Here is a 27,833-nt window from a genome sequence, read left to right as displayed (position 1 = left end):
CTTTTTTTGGGGGGTGTAAAGTTAATTTAGGTACTTTATTAATGGGGCTTTTTCTAGTTTAAGGGGGCATGAAAATAGAGGGACACACCATGGGGGGGTCTTGCTTAATGGGACCTCTTTTAGCTTAAGGGGGCATGAGGAATAGGGACACACGAATTAAAATAGGGGGGACACTTATTATTTAAACATTAACTTTTTTAAATGAAATGAATTGATTGTAAATTATTTTATTTTATATTTTTTATTGGTTGTGACAACACCAAAAGACCAAGGGGAAGATGTCGTGAACTAGCCATCGAGAAACCAGGGACGTTGAGAGCTCTTGAGCTTAGTGTCGCCATAGTTGTAGGGAGGGTAGGGGGCTACATAGACCTGGAATGTGCTTCCTAGCATTGATCCTTTATTGTCCAATTTGTGTTTGGATGGCTTGTTTATGGTTGAGTGAGGGGGGACATTGTATCATCTTCATTTATAAATGGTTTGTCGGATTGCTGCAAAGAGCATCCAAACTGTAAATAAACTTATAAAAAATTATATAGGTTGGGATAGGAAGCGTCCTTATGGGTGGTATTATCATACGTAGGAGCTTATAACAAAAAAACACCCATACTTTTCATGGGATGTTGGCTACTGCACGAGGGACTATAGTGAACTACCATTTCAAACTTTGCCAAAGAACATAAGGGCAGAGGATCTACAAATGGGCTTAGACTTATATGTTAGGTATAGCATGACAATGTCAAGAGGCGTGTGTGTTTGACCAATGACAACATTTTTGAGAGATCCTTTATGTATTGGAGATACAAGATGGGATGTATGTTGGGGACGACTCTAGAGAGGTGTTTGCTTGGAGAGGGAAAGTATTACTCGTCCGCATCATTGGTCACACCTATCCAAGTGAGATGCATGGAACATGGATGTTCGAGTGCTTTGGCGAGCAATGGTCGTCAACAATCACCCTAGACATCATAGCATATTTTCTTGTACAATATGTTCCCTGCCTGAGTTCGTACACATTAGCATATCTGGGACCCTTTGATTGCTACTCGTTGTGATTTTGATGTTAGCCCTAGGACGGTGACCCTAACAAATGGTCCTATCTATATGCCTAGCTTAGAGCACAATGAGAAGGACACCAATGACACGGGATACGTCACATGCACTCCTAGCTCCGACGTGGAGCCATCTCAAGAAGGAGCCGATGATTGAGTTGACACTTAGCGACAGTAATAGCAATGATTGGTGCATCGTCTTTGATTTTATTCCCTTGACCTTTCATGCCAACAAAGGAATACATATCAGATAGCTTTTGTTATGGTCTTTTTACCTTGTTCTTTGAGTATGTCCCCTTTATGTTGAGTATGCACCCCTCGCGTTTGTACTCAATGGCTCGTTTATGAATATGCTCACCTGACATTGTGTACTCATTGCTCTTTTTACAATCTATGAGTACGTTGATACAATGTTGGCTTGCAAAGTATGTGTGTGGACATTAATAATTGGGCTTATTTTATGAGTATGTGTGTGTCAATTAATCATTAGAGTAACATTTGCTAATTTGGGGTTGTGTTATGCTCGTGTTGTTTGAGTTTGACTCTTTGTATTCTAGCCCATGCAACTTGAATTTTGTACATGTAAAATAAAAAACATTTGTGTGGAATCAGCCAGAAGCTATAATTTTTTGAAGTATGTCGAGTTAGTATGTCTTACTATGCCTACTACGCTTCAAATGATGGGGATATTTATAACACCCACAATTGTTCTAATGATGGGTATATGTATGTCTTACTATGCCTAGTATGGTTCTAATGATGGGGATATTTACGACATCCACTATGGTTCTAATGATGGGTATATTTTATTACATCCACTATGCTTCTAATGATGGGTATACTTGTACAAAAATTGGCCCAAATTGAGGCTTAGCACCCTAGGCTTGCATTGCAAAGCCTCACAGAGGGAGGTGTGCGCGAATTTCGAGAAGGGTGTGACTGATCACGGGATTAGATAGTCGTACCGCTAAGCTGAAGTCTCTAAGATTGTTTTAGATCATAGCCATGAGGGTTTCCTCTCTATAGCCAAGATGGATCTTCTTTTGAAATATTAATTTATTTTTGAGGACCCACATAGCAAGAAAAAGAGCAGCCCTAACATACGGCTAGCTAGCCGCCAACGTGGACGGGAGCGCCATAGTGTTGCCTAAAAGCGAGATCCTCCATTGTGAACCTAGGCGAAAGCAATGCATGATTCTCGCTTTACGGATTGCATTCTTTACCTTGAACCAGGCACCTCTGTTTACGACGTAATTTTGGAAAAGATGCTGAGTGAGCTCGATAGACTCACCACAAAGAGGTTTGTCGGCGTCAACCTGAATCCTTTTTTGGAGGGCCAACCACCCTCTTAATATATTCGGCCTTTTCCTTTTAAAAAAAGTAAAATAGGAAAAATGATGGGTACATTTGCTATGTCTACTACACTTCTAATGATGAGCATATATAAGGGCCTATTTCCACGATGGCCAAGTGTGATGTGGGCAAGAGCAGCAGTGGGAGTGGGTGGCGGAATGATTTAGTCCACATGGGAGTCTAGATTGTGGAGAAATATGACATTCATTGTTGTGAAAACTACAAGAGAGTGGAGGAGATAGACCTGTGAAATGCTTTGATTGGGTAGCTATCATGATTAGCCCATGCACCACCCCGGTGGCCAAACCAATCTCACAGGGAACTGAGGATCTAAACGGCCACCGGGAGGCCATACCACCACTCGCATCCCTCCTTTTTTCACAACGCGTGAACCAAATAGGTGGTGAAATGAGAACCCAAATGCGCGCATTCACGCATCGTGGAAACAAGCCCTAATACATGCACTATGCTTCTAATGAGGGTTGTTTACTTTGGATACATGATTTTAAGAAGTGACAAGGTCGGACAAGGGATGCAGAGCATGTTACAGGTGAAGATGTATATGTTTAATAATGTAAGCATATGCCAAAGTTATACTAAAATGAATGACAAGGTACACACATGCTAGGTACTCATGATCTTGATGAATCTGGAAGGAACATTATATGAGTAGAGGGAAAGAATGCCATATACTTATTGGCAATGTACTAAGGCATGATTTAAGGGAATGTGCGTGTGGAGCAAAGTTGAGAAGAGACTCACAAAATCCTATTTAGGATCAAGGAAGGTTGAGAGGTGGGAAGGTAGGGCACGCATGGAGGAGTTTGAGCAAGATGAGGGTTTCCATGATTGGGGGAGTGTGGCGAGCACATGGAGGTCCATGGAGAGGAGTGGGGAGTGGGAGGGAGACACACAAGGCACAAAAGGAGGGGGAAGAGGAACCTAAATGGTGTGGATAAAAGCGAGAGGTATGAGATGGGGAAGGGACGTGGGGACCTAGGTCACCATCACAAAGTGTGGCAACTTGGGGACTCACATCCCTTCACCTAATGTGGAAGGCATGCCTCAAGACCAGGTGATAGCTTAATAGATTCTGCTGATCAACGGCCTATGTGTGTCATTGAATTTGGGCTGTTGGGTGTTTTAAAATATTGATTTTTTGGACCAACTTTTACTCGAATCTAGGTCGTGACATGCACGCTCATATAGCTTTGCTGTGATCATGTCGTTGAATTTGGGCTGTTCATCATGCATCCAAAGTTTAAAGGGGGTGTTTTAAAGTATTAATTTATTGGGCCAACTTTTAGTCTCATACTTGTGACATGCACGCTTACAAAGCATAGCTCTAATCGCCAGCCCATCCAATGATTCATTGCAAAATTATTTGATACTTTATATTAAAAAAACCATGAATCGACGCCTGCCGTTCAATCCCACACACGTGCCTCCACCGTCGATTAGCGGGAATCGTCTGAGCCATCACTTGTCCTTGAGAGAAGGCATGGGGAGCAGGCATGTATGCGAAAGTGGCAAGGCTCTCGGAATTTTCTAGGCGTTGAGGTCAAAAGTCACCTGCTTGATCGAGCACTGGTGGACAAAGATCAAGAGTCACCACGAGAAGAGGCGGGGTGGGGGAGGAGGGAGGCGAGAAGAGAATGTGGAGGGGTGAGTGACAAGGTGAGGTGTGGGCCGGGGCGGAGGTGGGAGAGAAGATTCTCCATAAAAAGGGCAAAGAGGGCAAAGGAGAATGGGTGGCTAATATTTAAAATAATAAAGTAAAGGGAAGGGACGAGAGGTTAATTAAGGCGAAGTAAAGTACAAAGTATATTTACACAAGGATGTGAAACTGGGCTTGTGAGACATGGGAGGCTCACATTCAATTGTTAAAAAAACACTAAACTTTCAATCTCATCTTCTTCTTCTTCTTGCCCCAGCCGTGGCTCTCCACCGCCTTCGCTCCCCCCTCTGACTCTTCATTTCCAGCCTTTTCTCCCACTCCTCCTTCCTCTCTGCACAGAAACGCCTCTCAAACTTGCCGAATAACGCTAGGCATTTCGGGCGACTTGCCGTCGCAGTCTCGCCTTTTAGCGTTTGGCATGCCCGCTCATCGATTTCCTTCCCCCCTTCGCGGACTCCTGCCGAGAACCTCCTCTTAGACAGTGGGAGGAAATTTGTAGCCCGGTTAGCAGTCTGTCTCACCTTTGAGAGACGGAGAAGGAGAGAGACTGTGGCATGTCTAGCCAACTCGCATTCTCTTCGCCAACTCAGGGTGGCCAATCCAACGCTCCTTTTGTTGACTTGGTAGTGCGAAAGATTCTAGTGTTCCGGTTGTTGATCAAAGAGAAAACCGTGCAAAGTTTGTGAGAGTGCGGCAAAACTTGTCCATCTTTGTATAAAACAATCGAGGTATACTTGGCGACTAATGGTCACAGTCTCAGAAGCTCTACAGCTATCGGGAGGAAGTTTCAATTCCAAATATGAAATCTTTCCACGGGTGAAGCCGAAGGGAATCTCAGCATGTTTGTCCAATCCATGCTTGTTCGCAAACGAGACGGCCATCTGGCAGCCATGTAGATTTCGCAGCGGCAATGCGCAATCCTCAGGCCAATACCACAATTCTGTTGACAGGACACTCTTAAGAAGACAGGAGCGTGGAAGAAGCTGCCCGAGAAAACATCGATGTTTTGTAAGCAAAGAGATGGACTCGCAATTTCTGTTCGAGGGACGGATAACGAATCCTTTGCGAAAATATTTGCGAGTGCAAAGCGCACCCGACGTGAAAAGTCCCCGGCGCTTTACTGGTGGTCTGCCCCGTGCGTCGATCGGAGCGCTTGTCGCGTCGAGCGGAGCAATCACTGCTTCTACGTCGAGCTCTACTCCTCATTCAGCTGTGATCTCCACCCTGACGCAACTAGCAGTTACTGCAGTTGCCATTGCATCTGGTGCTTGCCTATCAACGCGAGTGGAATCACTTTGGCCGCGCAATGAAGAAAGCCCTGGTCAGTCCAGTCTACTTTATTCTTATTACCTTGCCAGCCGTCTTCCAATTGTGCCAACGGTGACTGTTCGCTGCACTTTGTTCAACAAATACAGGCCATTTCTTTCGTGAATAGATATAGCAATAAGCGAGTGCCAATGCGATTTCTGCTGCTGTGAGTTTCTTTTTGATTTAAAAAATCTCTCTCTTCCAGAACAGCTACAGTTGGAGGGGGTGGATGTTACTGGATATAAGATATTTGAAGAAGCAGAGGTATGCCGTCTGCATGGCTACCAGGCAGTCCTTATTTTGACGCGTCTGATCTTAAATGTGCCATTTTTAGTGTGCAAGACCTTTTCTGAAGCTTTTCTTCTGATGCGACTTTACAGGTTGTAAAAGCAGTCTCTTTTGCAAAGGAAGCTCATTCTGGTCAGTTAAGAAAGACAGGAGAGCCATACCTGACTCACTGTATCCACACTGCAAAAATTCTTGCAGCATTGGTTCCACAGAAAGGGAATAGGGTAGGTGCTCTTGTTTAATGTTTTTCCAAACGTAATAGATCTGCAGGCTATGGGACTGAGAAACCTGTCTCTTGCGTCACTTAAATGCGATGAGCTGAAAAAAGGATGCATAGTAAAGTGTTGCTACAGAATGATGTTCTGAAAATAAACGTACTGGCTAGTACATTTCTGTACACATACTACCTACCAAAGTAAAGAGAAAGAATTTCAAAATCATCCCCGAGATCTCTGTCTAACGTCTCAGACTCTAGCTATAGTTGCCCTCCCTAGGCTATGTTGTAAAAGACCGGGTAGGGATTACAAAATGTCATAAGCCATGAAGAAGAATCTGAGCGGGACTCCTGTTTTGAAGAAGTGGCCAAACCGAGGAGGGGGATGGGCTGCATTTGGGGCTGCTATTAGCCCCTCCCGCCTTACCTTTGAGATGGTTGTGTTGATCTCGTCGACCTTAGGACCAGCTCCTTTCAGCTGCAACAGTAGACTAAGTTGCTCCTCGGGCAGCTTTGACAGCAAGCTCCAAGCTCCCAAAGAGCTGTTTGGTGGGTGTTCCATCACAATATGCCTAGTTGATGTGAGCGTGGTGGTGACCAAGCATGTGCCCAAGAACTTTTGGGTGCCAAGTCAAGGGCTGGTGCTCAAACTCCTCCTTGCATTGTAGTGAGACCAGATGAGGGTGGTTGAGAGTGCTACCACACCCTCATCACGTTTCTCGTAGAGGGTGATCCCTTTCTTGTTAAGGGGGACTCTGTGAAAATCCAATAGTGTAACTGTTGCCATTGGCTCCCTGTGCGAGGTTTGTTCCTAAGGGACCTCTATGAATACCCAATGGATCTCTGCACGGTGGCCACAATCTTGAGAGAGCACAACTAAATCCTTTGGCCCGAAGGGTAGCTCTACAGGCAATGCACTATTGTCTCTACCACTATCATCTCTCCTCATCTATGCTAACCATGGACCAACTGGTAGACCACCATGAGCCATTAGCTAGAAGAAGTATGAGATCAAGCGGAGGTTGGTCCAAAGATGAGATGAGAACTTGGTAATGGCCTCACTCGAAACCTGTCGCTCCAACTAGTGGCTCTCTCACGGAGGGCTCCAAGGCGAGCCATCCAATTGTAGCCATCTGCCTCTATCTTGTCTGTGTGCCCAATGTTGGGTGGTCGAAACCACTCCCAAGGTTCCCGCTGAATCTCTTGGAGTGGATAACCCTCCTAGAGCCATAAATGCCATTGTGTGAGCTCGAGAGTCGATCCTCCGTTGCCCAACCACTTTGATTCTTCGGCGTCCAAGGGAATTCATGTCATGACAAGAGAAATCACTAATCCGTGATTAGTAGACATTAAAACATTATTATATATTATACGCTAGACATGTATATGTATTTATGATGGACACCGACCGATTTGTTATGGAGGTGGATCATCTCGGTCGATAGGACTAGTCGAGTTGGAGCCACTGCTTCAGACGGCATCGAATTTGGACACGTGACACTTATTCTATTAATAAAAATGTGCACACACGTGTCTAGGTCCTAGGGGCACTAGGAAGGGAAGGGTGCATTAAGGTGCATTGAATGGTAGATGCATGGGTCATAAGCTAAGGGTAGGTGTAAATGGGAAGATGGAACTTGAGTGATCTCAAGGGACATTAATGGAAGGGTATCACCCTTTCATTGTGAATCTCACGTAGCATTCTTCATTCACTTTGCATCGCCATCTCTCACACACACCTTGCATGTAGGCCGAAATAGAAAGTACTCTCACGAGGGCGCTCTTCCCCATTGGAGGGCCAATTGACATTCAAATTCAGCATGCATTGCACACATTTGCATTCTTGAGAAGGCTGTTTCTTCACATTTGGTATCCACTACCGGAACGGTTCTGGGGAGAGAAAACCATTACCTCCTCTTGAAGAGGATAATGTAGATGAGAGTTACACACATATTGAGTATGATAACCCACGTATAGAATTACCTTCATCTTTCCTTCAAGAATCTCTTGATAGGGAGTTTTCCTTTAGAAATGAAGGGAGAAATGAGTCTATCCAAGAGTAAGGCGATGAGTTTACGCCTTAAACTCAAAATCTCATACACATGGATTATAATCCAATTGCAAGAGGGAGAGAGGAGTCTCCCGTTGATAAGCTGGTTTCTCAGCTTAGTCATATGATTGAACAATCCATTATGACATAATTAGGGACTAAGAGAATGCTGAATTTTGGGGATGACGATTTAAGTACCCCCTCAAAGAGAGCTAAATTTCAACCCCGAGAGAGAATAGAATTCCCAAAGTATGATGGAGCGAGAGAGGCGGATAAAATCCTCAATTTGAGCTATATTTTGCCTATCAAGATAAGACCGACCACTAGAAGCTTGCTCTTGCCACATTGCATCTACAGAAGGATGCTTTGATGTGGTGGTCCTTATCACAAACAGGAAAAGAGCCTATTCTTCTATGTAGGCTTCATTGTCCACTGGATATGTTAGCGGGCTTTGACTCTAGTTGTCGTAGCCCTCCTTGGGCTATGCTGTAAAAGACTCGGTAGGGATCACAAATGTCAGCAGCCATGAGGAAGACTCTGAGTGGAACACTGTCCTAGAAAACATGCCAAACCACCAACAAGGGGGATGTGTTGCATTTTGTAGTAGGTTGGGCAGGCGCATAGAAAGTGTTCCTTTGTCTCAACCACTCTTAGTGTGCAGGTCCGCTACTCTTTGGATATACGTGTCATGACAAGAGAAATCACTAATCGGTGATTAGTAGACATGAAAATATTATTATATATTATACGCCAATGGTGTAATATGTATATGTATTTATGATGGACATCGGCCGATTTGTTATGGCGGTGGATCATCTTAGTAGATAGGACTAGTCGAGCTGGAGCCACGGCTTTAGACGGCATCAAATTTGGACATGTGACACTCATTCTATTAGGGGCAATAGGAAGGGAAGGGTGCATTAAGGTGCATTGAATGGTAGATGCATGGGTCATAGGCTAAGGGTAGGTGTAAATGGGAAGATGGAACTTGAGTGATCTCAAGGGACATTAACGAAAGGGTATAGGGTATCACCCTTTCATTGTGAATCTCACGTTCGAAATAGAAACAAGTACTCTCACGAGGGCGCTCTTTCCCATTGGAGGGCCAATCGGCATTCAAACTGTGCATGCATTGCACACATTTGCATTCTCGAGAAGTTTGGTTCTTCACAATACGTGCTGCTCTCCCTGTTTCAATCCTCAGCTCATGGGATGAAACCCGCATCTGCCCAATGGCGATCCTCAGTGCATGTGAGACTCTTCCGTCCTCGAGATACAGGGGTTTGATGATGAATCCCTCCTTCGAGATGTTTAGAAAATGGTCGCGGTAGAACTGGGTCTTGGTGGACAACTCATGATCTCCCTCCCCCAAGCCCTGAGACGTGTGGAGCTGGAGAAGATCTAACCGTATGATAGGGTTAATCTCATCTCGTGGGATCGACTCAGGAGGTGCATCCATACTATACTGAGAGGGAGGGAGCTTGTCCATTAGAATCCTGTGTCTGGCGAACCATGTGGATATACGTGCATACCATGTGTCCGCCCTACCCTCAGCCAGTTGTCTAGATGACTCCAGAGCCCGCCCGCCTCAGTAGTCTCCAATGAGGCAAGTCCCAGACTCTATGAATGAAAGTCACTGTCTGAAAGATGGCATCAATTTGTAATGGTGTCATGGCGAACTCTACGTGTACAATCTCATGCGGAAGAGAGAGAGAGAGAGAGAGAGAGAGAGAGAGAGAGAGCATGGTTGTTAAGACACTCGTGTCTTATGATAAGACACTTAAGACACTTAAGACACTTAAGACACGTGTCTTACCTTAAGACACCTTAAGACACTCATGTTTTTTTTTTTTTTTGGGTGGGTGGGGAGTAACAACACACATTGAGTTTGACTTAGCCATGCTATCATTGATGGTGACTTTGGATCTAGCGGTGGCAGTGACCTCATAGATTCAGATTAGGATGAATCTTTAGAGATTTGAGTCTTGAGAGTCGAAAGCTTCCTTTCAATTATATGTATCGAGATGCAGTTTTCATTCATGTCACATGTGACAAGATTCAATTATTAGTTTAAGCCTTTAAGTACTCAAAACTTGCGAGCTCTTCAGCCGTGAGTCTTAACTTTAACTTTTAAGACTTGAGTGACAAGTCTTGACTCTTAACTACATTGTACAAGTGCATTGTTTCTTCTTGCATTATTTAAGTGTAGCTTATTGTACTTCTAGAATCTAGCAGCTAGCTATGCTAGCAAGTTGTACATTTGTATACTTATACATATATTAATTAAATATTTATTATTATAACCACAATGGCGTGTCTTATGTGTCTTATCTTGAAGACACTTTCGACACTCGTGTCTGAAGCGTGTCTAACGTGTCGTGTCTTAACGTGTCTTACAACCATGAGAGAGAGAGAGTTGTATTCACATTTGCAAAAGACCCCATAGGCCTGTGGGGCAAAAAAGTTACAGTTACATCTGGATAGCCAGACACTCGGGGGAGTGCCTGTCACAGGGACAAAAAATTTCTAATTTTTAGGAATTTACGGTGATTGACCTGGCCAAACTGATCAAAATTGTAAAGGACACTTCAGTGCAATTAATTCCATGGGCCAAGGCAAGGGACTGAAGGTTAGAGAGGGGTAAAAGTCTTGTTGCTAAAAATAGCTCAAGGGGCCACGTTTAGCAAGTTGTTTGAGGAGCAAGCAAAAAGGGTGAAATTGTCTTTGAGGTAGTTTTTTGGACCACAAAAAGACAGAAAGAGACAGGTCAAAGGTTGGGAAAGTGCCCCAGGGCTGTTCTAACAAATCGCCTTGCTGATTTTGACAGTCCATGAGAGCTGCCAGGGCTGCCAGAAGCTCAAAAACCAATTTCGTTTTTAATCCAGGAGCCTCTAGATCAGTTCGCTTTTGTTGCATGCCTACTGTTCATGCCTTCTCAGAGGCCCAAATCTGATTCGCACTTCTTCCAAGAGCCTTCCAGGCCAGGCGCCTATCAAAATGGCACTTTTTCGGGCAGTTGGGAGCTTCTAAGTACTAGACAGGCTTCCGGGGTGCCAAATTTGTATCACCTACCAGGATTGGACTGCCAAGGGCCAAAGGGTGCCAGAAGGAAATTGTTTTTGCTGTTTTCCACCTCTTCCAAGGCTGCTCCTGCTGATTTCGCCTTTTAGAGAGAGATCCAAATTCTTGTACCCTTGATTTTGTGTGTTTGTCTGAGAAATATTTACTCTTGCTGCCTTGTCATTGAAACATATGTGTGCAAGGAAAGAGGGAAAGAGAGAGAGAGAGAGAGAGAGAGAGAGAGAGAGAGAGAGAGATTATTTCAAACTGCTATGTTGTTTTCTATTTGAGGGGATGAGAGAGAGAGAGAGAGAGAGAGAGAGAGAGAGAGAGAGAGATTATTTCAAACTGCCATGTTGTTTTCTATTTGAGGGGATGAGTGAGGGAGAGAGAGACATAAGATAGTCGCTTTTTTTTTCATTAGTATAGGAGGGATAGATATAGGAAGGGAAAGAGAGAGAGAGAGAGAGAGAGAGAGAGAGAGAGAGTATATTTGAAAGTGCTATGTTTTTTTATCTGTTTGAGGGGATGAGTGAGGGAGAGAGAGAGAAAATAGTCGTTTTTTTCTTTGCTAGTATAGGAGGGATAGATAGAGGAAGGGAAAAGAGAGAGAGAGATTATATTTCGAACTGCTATGTTTTCTTCTGTTGAGGGGATGATTGAGGGAGACAGACAGAGATTGTATTTCAAATTGCTAGGTTTTAGAAGTATTTGAGAAAGAAGGAAGAAAAAGAGATCCTAATCAAAGAGTTTTGGGAGGGAGAGAGAGAGTGATATGATATTGATAATGTTTTCTTTGTTTGTGGAGAAACAGAGCAGGAAGAGAGCATATCGTAAACTAAGTATTTCAAAAAAAATTGATGTTCGTTTGTGTGAGGGGTACCTTATGGCATTTTCATCCCATTCAATCTGTGGTATTTCTTTCTTAAGGCATATGATTTTATCCTTCGTGTATCCCTCTTCATCTGCAAGGCAGCCATTCTGCAGTCTCCCGATGCACAAAATGATCTTGTTCTTTACCCTACTTTGCTGCTCCTTGACTTCTGTGTAAAGGTCGACTTTGTTAACTTTTGCTAACATTTGCAGCCATCTGTTGCTTGATAGAACATACTTTAGTAGTGATCATTTCCTTTACTGTGGATACCAGCTAAGGTGCTGGTGGAGAGAGAGAGAGAGAGAGAGAGAGAGAGAGAGTTTGGGGATATTCAAAGAACACTTGAATATTACAGGCCATCAACACAGTAGTGGCAGGATTATTGCATGATGTGATTGACGATACTGGTCAAGACATACGGAACATAAGAGAACTTTTTGGAAATGATGTTGCAAAGCTAGTGTCGGGAGTGTCAAAGCTAAGCCATATTAACCAAGTAAGTTGGTCAAACCAAAGAAAGAGCTAGGATATGTTTTGAAAAGAAAAACCTTGAAGTAGAACTATGAATCTTGTGTATACATTGTAAAATGGTTTTGGTTTTTTACCTTGGGATTGCTTGAGGTTTGTAAACTTTTGTCTGTTGGAGCTGCAAATATTATAATCTCATGCATATTGTTTATTGTAAAAAATTGTGGGATGGTCTTGTTTGTGGTGAAGGGGGATTTGTAAGAGTGTCTCTACAGCATCAAATCTGGCTAGGAAGTTTCCAGTCAGAGAATTATATCTGGAAGGGGCATTTTATTGAGGGTGAAAGCAAATCATAACAACTCGTGGGAGGTGATGATTCCTTGTATATCATTGGCTAAAACGCCCAACAGCATGCCTGATCTTTCCTGAGTGAGGAACATATGGATATTGTGGTTATCTGTAGGAAGGTTGGTGCTGCTCCTAATATGTGTACAGTGTGCTATTCACAGAGCTGCATATATGCTAGACTGGATTTTTATATTTTATATCTGCTAGTTGATAATTGAAGAATTGGCAAGATTTAAGGGTAGCTAAGATTATGTACCACATATGTACATCATTTGCATGAAGTTTGGATCTGTGTGTAGATTGGTGCTTTAGTTTGTGCTCCTCATGCTGTTCATATTGTTCATTAGGGATTAGAGAGTGCAAGCATGTCAAGAGGTTTCGATGGACAGAAGGGAGGTCTATGTACATTTCTATTCACTATCATCTTAGAGATGGTAAAGTGAGACCCTAGGGAGGCTTGTTGACTCAAATTGAGCTTTATGCATTAAGAACACAATGTACTATTCACAGAAACGACACCAGACAGTGAAGTATATTTACTCATAAATTATGCTGCAAACCTCTTTAATATGGTCAGTTTACTGTCTATCTCAGCTCAACTCAGCCATAAGGGCCTGTCACAATATCCTTTTGGAAGCCAAATTATGTATTGCTGATTACGACGAGTTGGATGAATAAATTGGACCAACGCCATGGGTGTTCAGTTTGCACCCCAAGGTTCAAAACTGAATGTAAACTGAACCCGTTACTTGTAGCATTTCAAAAGATTCATCTCAGTTTGTGACATACGAGACTTCTCTTGTGTTGGTTTCCTGCTCTCAGGACTTCAGAGAAAGGTTATGCATACTTGCGGATAATACATCTGATCATTGAGGATAAAACATCTCACCGTTAAGGCAGAATTTGAGACCTGCTGGAGCAACCTGATTCACATTATTAAGCTATTGTGACTCTAATAGAGGATTAGAGAGGACCAAAAAGGCATTTTAAAAGGACTTGCTGGAAATCTTCCCTGAAGCATTGCCATTTAACTGAGGCTAGTGCCAAATACCCCCTTGCGAGTCTTGTCTTTGACAGATGGAGGCGGAGAACAATGCGTGGAGCTAGCACAATGTGAACAGACACCAAACTCAAGATGCAAGCTTAGTAGAAAGAGCGAACTAGCTAGAGTGCAGTGAATTCTCCCTGCTCGCTTCCCACTGCCATCCTTTCTCCCATCTCAGCTCCCTGTCCAGCCATCTCCCCCTCCTTCCTTCACCTTTGTTCTAATCTTCTTCCCCTCGCCTTTGCCCTATTTGTAGCCTCATCATTGTTTCTTTAGCAGGTCTGCCCCCAGTTTGGAGTTTGCGCGAGTTTGCTGTTGCTGTGTGGAGCTTTGGAGCTGACCGTGGAACTCATTCTCAGTTCGTGGGTGTACCATTGCAGGCGCTATCAGCTCGCAAAGCCACCTAGCTGCTGTTCAAGCAGCTGGGTGTTGTCTGAGTGTTCCTTCAGCCGGCCTTAAGCTCACAGCGGGAACAGAAGCTTGCGCCCAACTGGAGCCCTTGAAGCTGGGTCGCGACTGGCTGGTTTGATCTTTTGGTGAGCCCGACTGTTTCTTTGAAGCGGTTTGAAGTACAAGAAGGGGGTTAGCAGCTCGTGCCATTGGCCCATTGAAGTTAACGCATTTTTTTGGCTCCATCTCTACCTGTACAGCTCTTGGGCCTGCTCACAACAGTCTTCTGGCTCGTCTCTTGGCCTGAGGCTGTTTGCTGACCCTGGACAGCCCGTTTTTGGCAGCCATTGGTGGCGGGTGCCTTCGCCATAGGTCCCGTCCTTGGGAGCGCCTGTTGCAAAAGGCAGATTTCATTCAGCTCTTGGGTGTTATTGTGGAGGTGTTCGTGGAGGTTGAAGGAGTTTTCTTTTGGCGCTGTCTCTCTTGGTGCTGTACTTGCCACTGGGTGCAGCTTACAGCTAGCTTTTGCTCCTGGCTGGTTGTGTTTTTTGGGGAATTTTTGGCAACGGTTTTTAGAGGCCCGTGCCTTTGTACTCTTGCTTAGAGCTCTCCTTTTTGCTCTTTCTTTTTAGCCAGCCTCTGGGGGTTGTTCAACTACCTTTGCTAAATCAGATTGATATTATGGAGCCTCGTCCTCGTGGTGAAGACTCATTAGCATCACTTTCAGATGAGCAGCATGACAAAGAACTGGCGCTTATTGGTGTGAGGTTGGTCAACAAATTGCTTCATCAACTTGACCTCACTACTTGAGCCAAGGAGAACCTGGACAAGATCAAGAACATTTACGCACATCTACTGGACCTGATCAGGAAGCTTCCTTTGCTATGTTGCATGATCTATTCCTCTCTGAGGTGGTAGATGATGCTTAGCTTTATGTGTGTTTGTGTTGAGTCAAATAAACTGAATCTATTTGGAGTCAATACGAGGTACTCTGCCCTGGGTTGTCTCCCAAAAATGAATGTATTGTCTTTTACTTTGGTATGATGGTATTGACCACCTAGTTCAAAGTAAGGGGGGTGAGGAGTAATGGTTTGCCCTTGCCGGTTGCAAGCTGAGTGAGAAGTCACTATTGCATGGGAGGTGTTGGATAGTTAGACTTGCTCTTTGCAATATTGCGGTGGAGGGGGGGATCGGTCTACTCTTTGCATGTTTGGTCTCACACTCTTTGCTTTCAAGGGGGATGTAAAGATGAGAAAACTAGTAACAGAGAGTATGGACATACGTGATCTTGGAATGAGCTGCATATCCGCCAATTCCACTTGTGGTCTGGGCTTGCTCCTAGATGGAAGGAGTGTTGTCCTATGCGTCCCCATGTAGATCAATGTGGCTCCATGTCACCTTGTGGTACTTCTCTAAAGAAATAAAGTATAATCTTTATTAGAATTGACTTCGGTCAAAGAATATTTGACTTTGGTTAACTAAGAATAAGTTTATTGTTTTACTTTTGCATTGCATTGGTAAAAGAGAACTATGGGGACACCCACAATGGACTAAGAACTAGAAATGCATGCATTTCGCTAGCCTTTAATGGGTTAAAGTGTTGCTATTTGTGTAGGACTCGGAAGAGTGTATGGAGCAAGTGGCAAAAAGCGGGTCCTACAAGGCAAAAAGCACCGGGAAAAATTGCAGCCATTAAAGAAGGTGCCACGGGGTTCTAAAAAGAATGCAAAGCTGTCCCAAAGCGGGCAAAAGCAGGAAAGCTCAGTTTAGCTTCAAGTCTATAAAGAAGGGGCCTCAGAGCTCCTAGATTTGTTCAAGGTTGTACTCAGCTTCATGCTCCTCTCAGGGCCAATTGTACAAAGTTATTGTCTATTGCAATAATGATCTTCGGGGGGGGGGGGGGGCGCGGGCAGCCCTTATTTCTGGCCCCTAGTGTGGTGTACTGTCTTCTTTGCTCCCTCCCAACACTCTTCTTTTGCAGCGAATTCTTCCTATTGCTCTTCCTCGCCTTCCCAGGTGATTGCACGGATGATTCCAGCCTCATAACTTCCGTCCTTTCACACGTTCGAACTGCCAAAAGGACAGGGTTTGCTGTGAAGTCTGTTCCAGCCATCAGAGAGCTGTCTAACTGCTGCGATTAGGGTTTTCCCAGGTACTCCAGGTCTGCTACGAACTGATCTAGGGAGCCAAAACCCTGCCGTGAATTGCCCCAAGAAGCGCAGATTCAGTTGTGAATTGATCCAGGTGGTCCCTTGTCTGCTGCGATTTGCCCAACAGCCCTCTATTGGCAGCGAATTGATTGCCGGGTGGCTTTGAGAGTCCTTGGAGCTGATTTCACTCCAACCAGTTGGGAGGGAGAGAAAGGCCATTAGAGCTTGTTGTACGACCATCTGCGTATCATATGCCAAGCGTCAAGTATCCTTGACGCTGCCATATAAAGTGATGCTCGTCTTCGATCAAACTGTCCTCATCAGGCCTTTCATCCATTAAAAAGGATAGAGCAATAGAAAGTAAACTGAAAAGGGAAAACTTATTTTTGCTCTTAGTACAAGGTAAAAAGTACATTGGCTGATAGTCAAGTGTGTCAATAGTGATAGACCTGCTGGACCGTAGGTTGAGGAACCATTTGGCTTCTTCTTATTTCAGCTCTTTTATTTTTTATGGTTTTGTACTATAGTTGTTTTTGTTTCCTGTTCCATTTCAGCTTTATGAGGGTCGAAGCCAGCATATTGTATCTACAGTAAGAGCTGTAATAGAACAATGAACATTGCTTCGAATGCATTTTTTAGAAGGCTGTGCAAAGTTAAGAAGTTAGGGAATGCATTTTTTAACTTGAGGACAAGGCTGATGTGTTCATTGTCCATTGTTGTTATGTATTACTAGTTGCTGCGGCGGCACCGCAGAACATCTACTCAGAGAGCTGAATCAGATAATGGTTGTCTCTCCAGTGCAGAGGTGAGGCCTTGGTATCTCATGATTTGTATGGCATGTTGCGCACTGCATATAGGACATTAACAATTTATGTTATAAAGGTGTCGTCAAACGATAATTCTTTGTAGCATTTTGGAAATATTTTTCACAGAAGTAACCCAAACCTCTATGAAACACTACTCTCTGGTCCTAGCATCTTGATAATAGCTGAAGCTCTATTTGCAGTGAAAGGATCCTTGGGATGGGTCTAAGATTCTTGTGTGAATTTTCTAAATATTCAAAATGATAGATTGAGAGGAATTACCCTTGCTTAATACTCCAATAGATGTCTATTTTCTGCAAAACATAAAATCATTGAGAGCTTGTTGTAAATGGTGGAGATATTTATTAAAATACTACTTCAGAAGGTTGAATTTGGAATGAATGCACTAGAGTTGTTGCTTTCAAATGACTTATTAATACCTTGTTTTGTAACATCACAGGTAGACAGTTTACGGGTCATGCTTTTGGGGATGGTAAATGATCCAAGAGTGGTTTTAATAAAGCTTGCTGATCGTTTGCACAACATGCGGACAATGTAAGTGGTCAAACTCTATCATAGATAAAAGTTTATGTAATCATCTCTTTATGTGTGTTAGCCATCCTGCTACATTTTTTGCATTTGTTATAAATTATCTGAAGTAATGTGTCTCTAGAATCTTTGTTAAATTATGTTGTTTACTAATTTTTGCAGTGCAAGTTTTTCTCATCTATTTCTTAATGGACAAATCTACACCTAGGTGCATGTGCGTGTGCTCCCTCCCTTCACCCCTATTCCACACACACACATGAATGCGGACACACAAACATGCATGTGCGCCCACGCACATACACGCACGCGCACACACACCCTTTTTTTTGGGTGAAATGCCGAGAAGGCTTTGAACGTTTCAATGCTAGGCAAAGATCAAGACATATAACAATCGGTCAAAGGAAAGGACCAAAGAAAGAATGTGGATACAGGGTTGAGTTGAGGAGGTTTATGCTTGATAATGGTGCTGGCTATAGGGTTTGAGGAGTCTTGCTGCCTGTTTCCAGTGTACCACAGAAATAAATGGCACTCCTTGCTACAGTTAGAGCAGCTATGACCATTGATTATGCATTTTACCAATAGGGTAACCCATGAGTGTGCAGACAAATTTGTTAGAGATTACTCGACTAAGCAAAAATCTAAGGAAGGGACACGACACGACCCCAAATGAGTTAGGAGAATAGCTTACTTCTATCCCAAAAGATGATGATGAATACAAGTGCTTATAATATGTCAGAATATATATGTGGAGGAGTATGCCCACATTTTCACCATGAAGGCCACCATGTGGGCTAACTTCATGAACCTCAAGGTTTCAACTTATGTGTCTTCAATTATATAGAATCAGTTTTAGCACTCATGGTATTCACAATTACAGACAGGTTTAGTACAACGTCAGAATGAGTGCTCAACAACCAAGAGAACTGGAGCACAAGGGAGTAGTTTTGGAAGCTCTCAGTGTTAGTACGGTACAATGAAGGGCCACAGCCCAATATTGCCTTGGATGCAAGAGCTCTCAACGTCTCAACTATTGAGGAAGGAGAGATTTTCTGAGCTGTTTGATTGGAAGTAGGTCTGTTTCCGTTGTAAACTGTGCTGCTTATGCACAGGTTTGAGAATCCTTCAAAGTGCATGTTTTATTCTACTGATACTCAAAGGCATACTATTAATGGTATATGTAAGGCACTCAGTCTTATTACACTCACACTTTTTATTCATCCTTAAAAGGATATTACTGAAGAGGCTCTCTTTGAATATTTGGCAGCATAAGCAGAGGCATCTTGTTTTAAAGAAGACTCTGTTGTTTGTTGCTGGCAACCATCCTTTTTTTTCCTATCAACTGTCATCCACACAAAACAACAGATCCCAAAACCCCTCACGGCTTACACACACGACCCTCCCACTCAACCCTTTCTGCCGGGGGCAATTCTACTGATACATACGCTTGCAGACAATTAAATTATTGAATGGGAAATCAATCAATAGGACAGGCAAATGGATATACACACATCTGTATGTGCTTCTGGTAATGATAGCAGGTACATTTTCAAATATCACTGAGAAAACCTGCTCTGCTTATGTGCAGTTATGCACTACCACCCTCAAAAGCACAAGCTGTTGCACAAGAGACGCTTGCAGTTTGGTGCTCATTAGCTTTGCGACTGGGAGTATGGGCTGTGAAAGCAGAGCTTGAAGATCTCTGCTTTGCTGTGCTTCAAGTGCGAGGCTGCCTCTTAAAACCCTTGTAGTTGGAGTTTTGATTTGTATCATATATAATGTTTTGTGGTCAGTATAAAGTTTTACTTTTTGTACAGACCTTTTGTGCAATCATTTTGTGAACTTGGCATGAGTTTGTGGATGCAGCCTGAAACTTTTCACAGGCTCCGTGCGGAACTTGCTGCCATGTGGAGCTCCGATAGGAATTGGAGATATGTCAAAAAAATTACCAAAAGAGAGAAAAGAAAAGCAGTTGTTTATGGAGAGGACTGGGATGAGCATTTGCAAAGGAAGTTGGAGTTCATGGATGAAGAGGAACCTACAATGAAAGTGAGTACCAGCTTTTCATCCACTCATCATACAACAGAAAAGGTCAGGGACTTGCTATTGTGCAACAGAGTTAAGGAGATATCTGTTAGTAAAGGAGTTTAGGAGCAAAATATTGTTTTGTGAAAAGAAAGAAGACAGATCTAAAATTTATTATGCTGTCTGTGAGCTCAAGTCCTTGCTTCGTTTGATAATATCTGCATGGTCTTTACAGGAGCTTCTTGAATCAGTTATGCCTTTTGATGTACTTGTGGATCGACAAAAACGACGCTGTATGCTTGGAATGCTCACCAAATCAGGGTCCTTTGGAAGGAAAAAAACCAAAGTTTTGCAAGATGCTGAAGTTGCACTTGCCTCTCTTGCAGCATGTGAAGAAGCTCTTGAAAGGGAATTGCTGATTTCTACATCGTAAGCTACTTTCTGCCAATATTGTGCTATTGACACCTTTGTCCTTTGTGAAGGACGTGATGGGTATTAAGTTGGTTATGTTTATGGAATTGTCCAATTTTCTTATAGTGACCTCCTAGATCACCAAGAAACAAGGATATGCATGGTGGGCGCTGTTGGGATTGAGTCTGGATTCATGGGAAAAAAATTGTCTTATTGGATTGCTTGGGTTGTATTCGGATGATATGCTTTGTGAGGAATATATTTTTTGGGATCCTTATGCTGAGGTTTTTAAGTTTCCATGGTCTCTGTGGCATGCTTGTACTCTTCTCTAGTCCAATGGGGAATAATCTCTATATATAGTCTTTGGGACAATGAAACAGCTTGTGTGAAGTATTGCACGCTGAATACAAGTCAATGGGTCCAACTATGGCTGTCTCCTGTAGGTTGAGTACTGCTGGAAACATGGCTGAAGAGTGGATTGTATGCCCGCAAAGATGATGTCTACCTTGCATCCTTCAATCTGTAACTAGTGTCCGCAGAGCTGTATAGGACCTGAATTGGTTGCTCGGATGATAGTCTATTCTGCTAATATTTGGCATCTCACAAGGTTGTGGAGATTGATTTTGTTGCCGGGTTGAGATTGGTTCTACCGGTGGAGCTAGTGTGCTTGATGGTGGGTGCATGTGAGAACAATGTCTGTTGTGGCGGCCATGCTTTTGTAGTGGGAATAGAGATGCTCTTTGTCTAGTACCTCAAAGGGTTGAAAACTTACCACACTGAATGCCATTCGCCGGCACTGAGTAAAGTTGTCGAGTTGGACTAGACCTTCACCAACTGCATGACCAGTTATATGAACTGTTTGCCATAATGGTTCACCGACTCTGGAGTTTGCCTAACTCTATTGCATCTAAAAAAAGTGGTCTTCAGGAAGTTTCATATGTGATAGTATTAGAAACTACTTCCTCAAATCTATTATACAGGTGGAATACCTATCAAGAGTTGATGTTGGAAAGGTCACCTCCCATCTGTAAGCCCCCATATGAGGAGAGCATGGGGGAGGGAGACCTAGGGCAGTACTCAACAGGAAAAGAGAGAAAGGGGCTGCCACATAGACAGCATCATGGCTGGCATGAGGGCAGCACATCTAGAACTGTTATGGGCAGGACAGAGGGCCAGGAAAGTACGGAAGGATGGCAGAATACAGATGCCTGCTGTACGGCTGGCGTACGGAGCTCAGGCAGGAGCCTTAGAGCTGGAACAAGCCCGGAGCAGAAGCAAGACAGTCTGGGACAGATTGCGATAGATCTAGGACAGGAGGCGCACTGTTTGCAGTATGTTTTGGGGGGGGCTGGACCCTGTATTTATAGGGCATCTGCCCTTGAAAGATGGGCCAAGGGCCCTTGTAATGAGTGCCCCAAAAGGGCAGCCCACAGTCCCATAAATGGGGAGCTGTGGGGTCGGTTTTCATACAGACTGAGTCGGCCAGTTTAGGGCTGACCAGTCGGTTTTTGGGTACAGGCCTTGGGGCCTATATAAAGAGGCCATTTAGCCTCATTTCAGTATCACTTGCAGCAGCAAATCCAGAGCAGAAAGGAGCAGCAGGTAGCCACCCTCTGGACCTACATTCAGGAGGATAGAGAGGTGCTAGCAGGGCTGCAGACTTAGCCAGGAAGCTGCCCACCTAGGCTGGTTCCCAGACAGCAAGGTGGAGAGGATCATTCTAGACGGAAAGTTTACTTACGCTCGAGGTGGAGCACGCGGACTCTAGTCTAGAGATAGCCAGCAGATAGGAGAAGGACTTTGTGGTAAGATCAGAGGACACCACCATTGGTGGGACTCTGGATCTGTCACTCTTGTATTGTGTCCATAATATATTATTTGGTGGTTTCTCTATCTAGTTTGGTTCATTGTCTATTGATGACTCTGCACACCTATTGAATGCACATAAGTAAAGAAGTTTGTGATTCCACACCCACACCGCACACTGTGTGAGCTCCTGGGCATTATTTCCGCTGGGTGTACCCTCTGTTGGGTTATTTTCTAACATGGTATCAGAGCCCAAGTAGGAGGCTCACAGGTGTGGGAGCCTGAAGGCAGGGACCTTGCTGAAGGACGACCCTGATTCAGAAGCTCTAGGGAATCGACTTCCACGACTGGAGGATTGTGCCCTTGCGAGAAGGAGGGTGACTCAAGTTCAGTCAGGTGCGTTCAGAGTTCTGGTTTACTGAAATTGAGTTTGGTTGACTTTGCTGTGTGGTATATACAGCAGAGATGTCGCCATCTACAGCCTCTTCAGCCCCTGCTATCCCTTCCTCCTCCTCCAGTTTTCTCTCTTTCACTATCCCTAACTTTGGAGAGTCTGGGAACCTGGACGGGACTAATTACCCGATCTGGAAAGTGAAGATCCGGAGTCATTTAGTGGCTCGGAAGTTGTGGAAGCTGACCACGGGAGAGGAGTCGAAGCCGGAAGACTTGGTGGACAGTAAAGGGAAGGTACTCATGGCAATAGACAGAGAGGAGCTTGAAGCTTGGGAAGAAAGAGATGCCCATGCCCTGGCAATAATCATAGGGACTACGGCGGACTTTGTTCTTTCGCATATCCAGCTGGCCGAGACGTCAGTAGAGGCGTGGGCCACCTTGAAGGATCTGTACGAGACAGATAATACCTCCCGGATCGTGCTTCTTCAGCATCAACTCTACAATCTTGATATGGAAGAAGGCGATACGGTACATAGCCATTTGACGAAGGTCAAGGTGGTGCGGGATCAGTTAGCAGCAATTGGTCAGAAGACAGACTCATGCCATCTGGCCTTGATGGTACTGAGGAGATTGCCTCGGAGTTTCAAGAGCTTTGTTACGGCTGTGACAGCAGGACAGAGGACCAAACCTCTGACATTTGAGGAGTTGTGTCCATTACTGTTACAGGAGGAAGCTCGGGAGAAGCTCTACAACGAGGACAAAGACGACAAGGCGATGCTGGTGAAGGATTCCGCAGGTAAGGGAAAGGGCAAGCCTAACAGTGGCAAGTCCAATAAAGATGACTCTGACGACGAGGGGACTTCGAAGAGGAAGCACAAGAAGAAGTGTTTCTATTGTGATACGCCCGGACATTTTGCAAAGGACTGCAGAAAGAAAAAGGCGGATCTGAAAAACAAACAGGAGTCTGACCCTGATTCAGAGGGAAAGGCCAAAGCTAATGTGGTAATCGAAGAATTGTTCCTGGTGACATCACCGAGTGTTACCGAGGTCAGGTATGTTGATCCCGAAATCACAGTAAGGATGTCTGACATAGAGAGTTGGGTCGACGAGGAGTCAGATGCCTTTGTGAAGGTGAAGGACAGTATGGAGCGCTTGGTACCTTCCAGGTGTGTAGCTGTTGACACTGACACGAGGGTGGATTCCATGGAAAGCCCTGGGGTTTCATGGTCAGATGGATGCTGGACTTCAGAAGGGGACAGTACTGGATTACACAGGATCTTGGCGGGTGCCTCATTGAGGTATAGGGTTTCCTTTCAGGGCGAACATTCAGGCAGTACAACAGTCTGGTATGTATTTGATATTTTGCATTTGAGCCTTTATAGCATGCTGTGGGGAGATTCTGCTCTTCATTTGTCTCAGGTGATAAGAGATTGGAAGGAATTGGCCTTCTTCGAAGGTAGAAGAGGAAGTATTGGTGCTTCTTCAAATCTCGGACGCAGATTGCTAGAAGGTGGTGGACAAAGAGTACTGAAGCCAGAAGAGTACCTGCTTGAGAACTTAGCGAGAGTTCATGGTCCAGGTTATCTGGAAATATTCATTGGTTACAGACCTTGCCAAAGGAAGGACGGGTCGAAACAGGCCCTCAGAGCATAGTGCCTGGAAGACTCCAGGTTGTTCACTCATTATGAGGGGGACGACTGGAAGATCGTGACGGCTGGGTTGCTCAAGTTCAGAGGCGGGAATGCGACTGAAGGAGGTGGTACCAGGAGGTGCTACCAGAGATGGAACTGTGTACCAGGATGGTGTGCGGAAGCAGAACCGGACTTGGTGGAGCAGGAGCCACTGGATGAAAAGCCAGGAAAAGATTTCGACACCGAAAGGTTCCAGAGGACTACGACCAGGGAGTTACTGGAGCATCTTCATCGACGTGTTGGCATTGGGCTGAGATGTGTCGGTGAGAGGGGGTGTTGGAAAGGTCACCTCCCCATCTGTAAGCCCCCATATGAGGAGAGCATGGGGGAGGGAGACCTAGGGCAGTACCCAACAGGAAAAGAGAGAAAGGGGCTGCCACATAGACAGCATCATGGCTGGCATGAGGGCAGCACATCTAGAACTGTTATGGGCAGGACAGAGGACCAGGAAAGTACGGAAGGATGGCAGAATACAGATGCCTGCTGTATGGCTGGCGTACGGAGCTCAGGCAGGAGCCTTAGAGCTGGAACAAGCCCGGAGCAGAAGCAAGACAGTCTGGGACAGATTGCGATAGATCTAGGACAGGAGGCGCACTGTTTGCAGTATGTTTTGGGGGGGGCTGGACCCTGTATTTATAGGGCATCTGCCCTTGAAAGATGGGCCAAGGGCCCTTGTAATGAGTGCCCCAAAAGGGCAGCCCACAGTCCCATAAATGGGGAGCTGTGGGGTCGGTTTTCATACAGACTGAGTCGGCCAGTTTAGGGCTGACCAGTCGGTTTTTTGGTACAGGCCTTGGGGCCTATATAAAGAGGCCATTTAGCCTCATTTCAGTATCACTTGCAGCAGCAAATCCAGAGCAGAAAGGAGCAGCAGGTAGCCACCCTCTGGACCTACATTCAGGAGGATAGAAAGGTGCTAGCAGGGCTGCAGACTTAGCCAGGAAGCTGCCCACCTAGGCTGGTTCCCAGACAGCAAGGTGGAGAGGATCATCCTAGACGGAAAGTTTACTTACGCTCGAGGTGGAGCACGCGGCCTCTAGTCTAGAGATAGCCAGCAGATAGGAGAAGGACTTTGTGGTAAGATCAGAGGACCACACCATTGGTGGGACTCTGGATCTGTCACTCTTGTATTGTGTCCATAGTTGAGGATGGAAATATATTATTTGGTGGTTTCTCTATCTAGTTTGGTTCATTGTCTATTGATGAGTCTGCACACCTATTGAATGCACATAAGTAAAGAAGTTTGTGATTCCACACCCACACCGCACAGTGTGTGAGCTCGTGGGCATTATTTCCGCTGCGTGTACCCTTTGTTGGGTTATTTTCTAACAGTTGATTGAATCCATCCTTCACTATTGGTTTCACATGAAGGTGCATTGATACCAGAAGACATTAGTGGTTAGCAATCTCAAAATATTTGTCAAATAAACTCTCATTCCTTTGCTTTCTCTTCTTAAGCTGCTAGCTCATTGGAGCAAGCTTGCAAAGGCTCTTTGCTTAGGTGGAGTACAACATCATGTCCATGTGCTTGATAGGTGATCAATAGACATGCCATGTGAATCCATCTAATGACCCTCGCACACCAATATTGCCTTTTCCCGTGGATGTGACCTGCGTAGATGATGAAAGAGCTCTTCCTCCTACCTCAGAGCAAGCCTAAGCTCTACAATACCAGCTTGAGCTCTAATGTAATAGCTCATAGCTTCAGCCACAAATAGGAACAGAAAGGGGGCTAAGGGGCATCCCTGATGGACTGATTTGGTAATCTCAAACCTGTCCCCCCTGTCTCCACCAATAAGAACCTGGCTGTGGGCTGTCTTGTAGAGGGCTGACACCCCTTTGATCCATGCATCTGAGAAACCAAAGCGAGTAAGTGTGCCCTCTAAAAAGCCTCAGTCTACCCTATCATAAGCTTTCTCAAAGTCCAAGAGTAGAATGGCCAGCCTATGGCCATTATGCATGGCCTAATCCGAAGCCTCCCAAAATGAGAAGGGAACAGGAAACAGGTGACGTGCACTTGTTACAGGAATGAATATGGATAAGAGTACAAAGGATAGCCATATACTATGTGGTCTAACTTAGGACTAAATGTCCTAATTGTCCTAACCCTAGATAGGACTAGTACTACTAGTACTAACTGTTCTAAAAGGGCTAAATCTAGTCTAAAGGCTCATACCAAGGAAAATGTGGCAACAAACCCCCCTTCATGGTATCGCTTAAGTATCTTGGAAACGTGATATAAATACTTGGAAACTAAATGATGGTTGCACATGTTCATCGTGATGGATACAACCTATGATAATACAAGGATAGTAGGATTACGTAACAAAAGCAACCACATGGAAAGCTTGTCGAAAATCTTCAAACTTGATCCGTGGTAGAGCCTTCGTGAAGAGATCTGCCTAGTTATATACATAGGATAATGGTAGAGCCTTCATGAATAGATCTGCCTAGTTATCTACATAGGATAAGTGGATGACCCCAGCTAATAGTCGCTCCATGACGTTATGATAGTGAACCTCTATGTGCTTGGTACGAGCATGAAACATGGGACTATGTGCAATAGGCAAGGTACTCTGGTTGTCAATGTAGATGGTAGTAGAAGATGTTTGGACCACATCAAGTTGTGCAAGTAGCTTACGAAGCCAGACTCACTTCACAGTAGCTGTAAAGGTTGCCCTATACTCAGCCTCACAACTAGAGGTAGCAACTGTGGGCTGCTTTTGAGGGGGGATTATGATCAACGACTCTAAGTACATTGGACAGCTCCTCATTTTCAGTTTGAGGATTGTAAGCCTGTTTCAACGCTTTTGGAGCCTGGATTCTGTTTTTCCATAGAGGGTTGCAATGACCCATTTGATGCCACTCTATATCAGCAAGCCAGATTTATTTGTGTCACACTCCGCCTAATCTGTAGTATGCCGTTTCCCAGCTAAGCATGTTTATGAACCGAGTACACAGCATTGGCAAGCAGTGAAACATGTCTTCCAGTATTTGAAGGTCACACATCATTTGGGGCTTCTCTATAATGATAAGTCTTATATCTACATGAATCCAAGAACATGCCCAAACTCATCCTCTAAAAACACAACATAGTGCAGTTTCAATCTCATGACAGTCACTCGTAAGGTTTAAAACCATAAACTCCATCACGCATAGCAGGGACTAGCTACTATGACATCCCCACTGACGTCATCAGCGCCCAACAGTGGTGTAGACCATAGTCTAAACATATGCTCTCACACATACAAATCCACACACCTAGACATATGTTTTTACTAATCATGCATGCTTTTACGGCCAGTGATAGGCCGGTGTTACGACACTAGGGTGTCGCACAGTGGCAACTGTTTTATGCTTGAGAGTTTTGATTCAGCAAGATTAGCAAATTTGATGCCAAGATAATAGTGCAAATGACCCAGCAAAAGACTTCTGCAAATCAGCCTTAAAATATACAATTTGCTGAGTAGATGGCCTTGTGATAGGCATGCCATCCACGTAAAGAATAAGAGCGAGCAAATGTGATCCGCACTTCCGGACATAACAGTGCTGTTTCCATAGGGCTGTTCTGAAAACTAAGGCATATCAAATGCGCATGAATCTTTGCATACCACGCCCGGGCTGCCTGCTTCAATCCACATAAGGCCTTACACAGCCGGCATACCTTAGTTTCAGATCCTTGAATCTCAAAGCCAGGAGGTTGGCTGGCATAGATTTTTTCAAGCAAGTCACCATGAAGAAAGGCAGTCTTGACGTCTAGTTGGTGCACTTCCCAATGCGTGTGAGCTGCAATAGCAATTACACAACAGATGGTAGTGATGCATGAAGTGGGGGCAAATGTTTCTTCAAAGTCAATGCCGTGCTGCTGAGCATGGCCCTT

At 44.4% G+C, this 27,833-nt stretch overlaps 1 protein-coding gene across 2 annotated transcripts in view; it reads left to right on the top strand.

Moving 5' to 3' along the window:
• The first annotated feature begins 4,325 nt into the window (after window positions 1-4,325).
• The window catches only part of LOC147888121 (uncharacterized), a 140,842-nt gene continuing 117,334 nt past the window's right edge, over window positions 4,326-27,833 (top strand). The window contains exons 1-9 of one of the 2 annotated variants that reach the window (XM_087393465.1): window positions 4,326-5,404; window positions 5,597-5,655; window positions 5,772-5,903; window positions 12,233-12,373; window positions 17,012-17,083; window positions 17,542-17,636; window positions 19,216-19,348; window positions 19,494-19,676; window positions 19,888-20,081. In XM_087393465.1, coding sequence (XP_087249591.1) covers window positions 4,828-5,404; window positions 5,597-5,655; window positions 5,772-5,903; window positions 12,233-12,373; window positions 17,012-17,083; window positions 17,542-17,636; window positions 19,216-19,348; window positions 19,494-19,676; window positions 19,888-20,081 — 1,586 coding nt within the window. In that variant the 5' untranslated portion in view covers window positions 4,326-4,827. The remainder of the gene's footprint in view (window positions 5,405-5,596; window positions 5,656-5,771; window positions 5,904-12,232; window positions 12,374-17,011; window positions 17,084-17,541; window positions 17,637-19,215; window positions 19,349-19,493; window positions 19,677-19,887; window positions 20,082-27,833) is intronic. The other variant, XM_087393466.1, reaches the window with a different exon arrangement.

This window comes from Dipteris shenzhenensis, chromosome 22 (genome assembly GCF_047967505.1).
Source record: "Dipteris shenzhenensis isolate YYH24624 ecotype China chromosome 22, Dip_SZ_1.0, whole genome shotgun sequence".
NCBI lineage: Eukaryota > Viridiplantae > Streptophyta > Polypodiopsida > Gleicheniales > Dipteridaceae > Dipteris > Dipteris shenzhenensis.
This window is presented reverse-complemented; position numbering and strand designations above follow the sequence as displayed.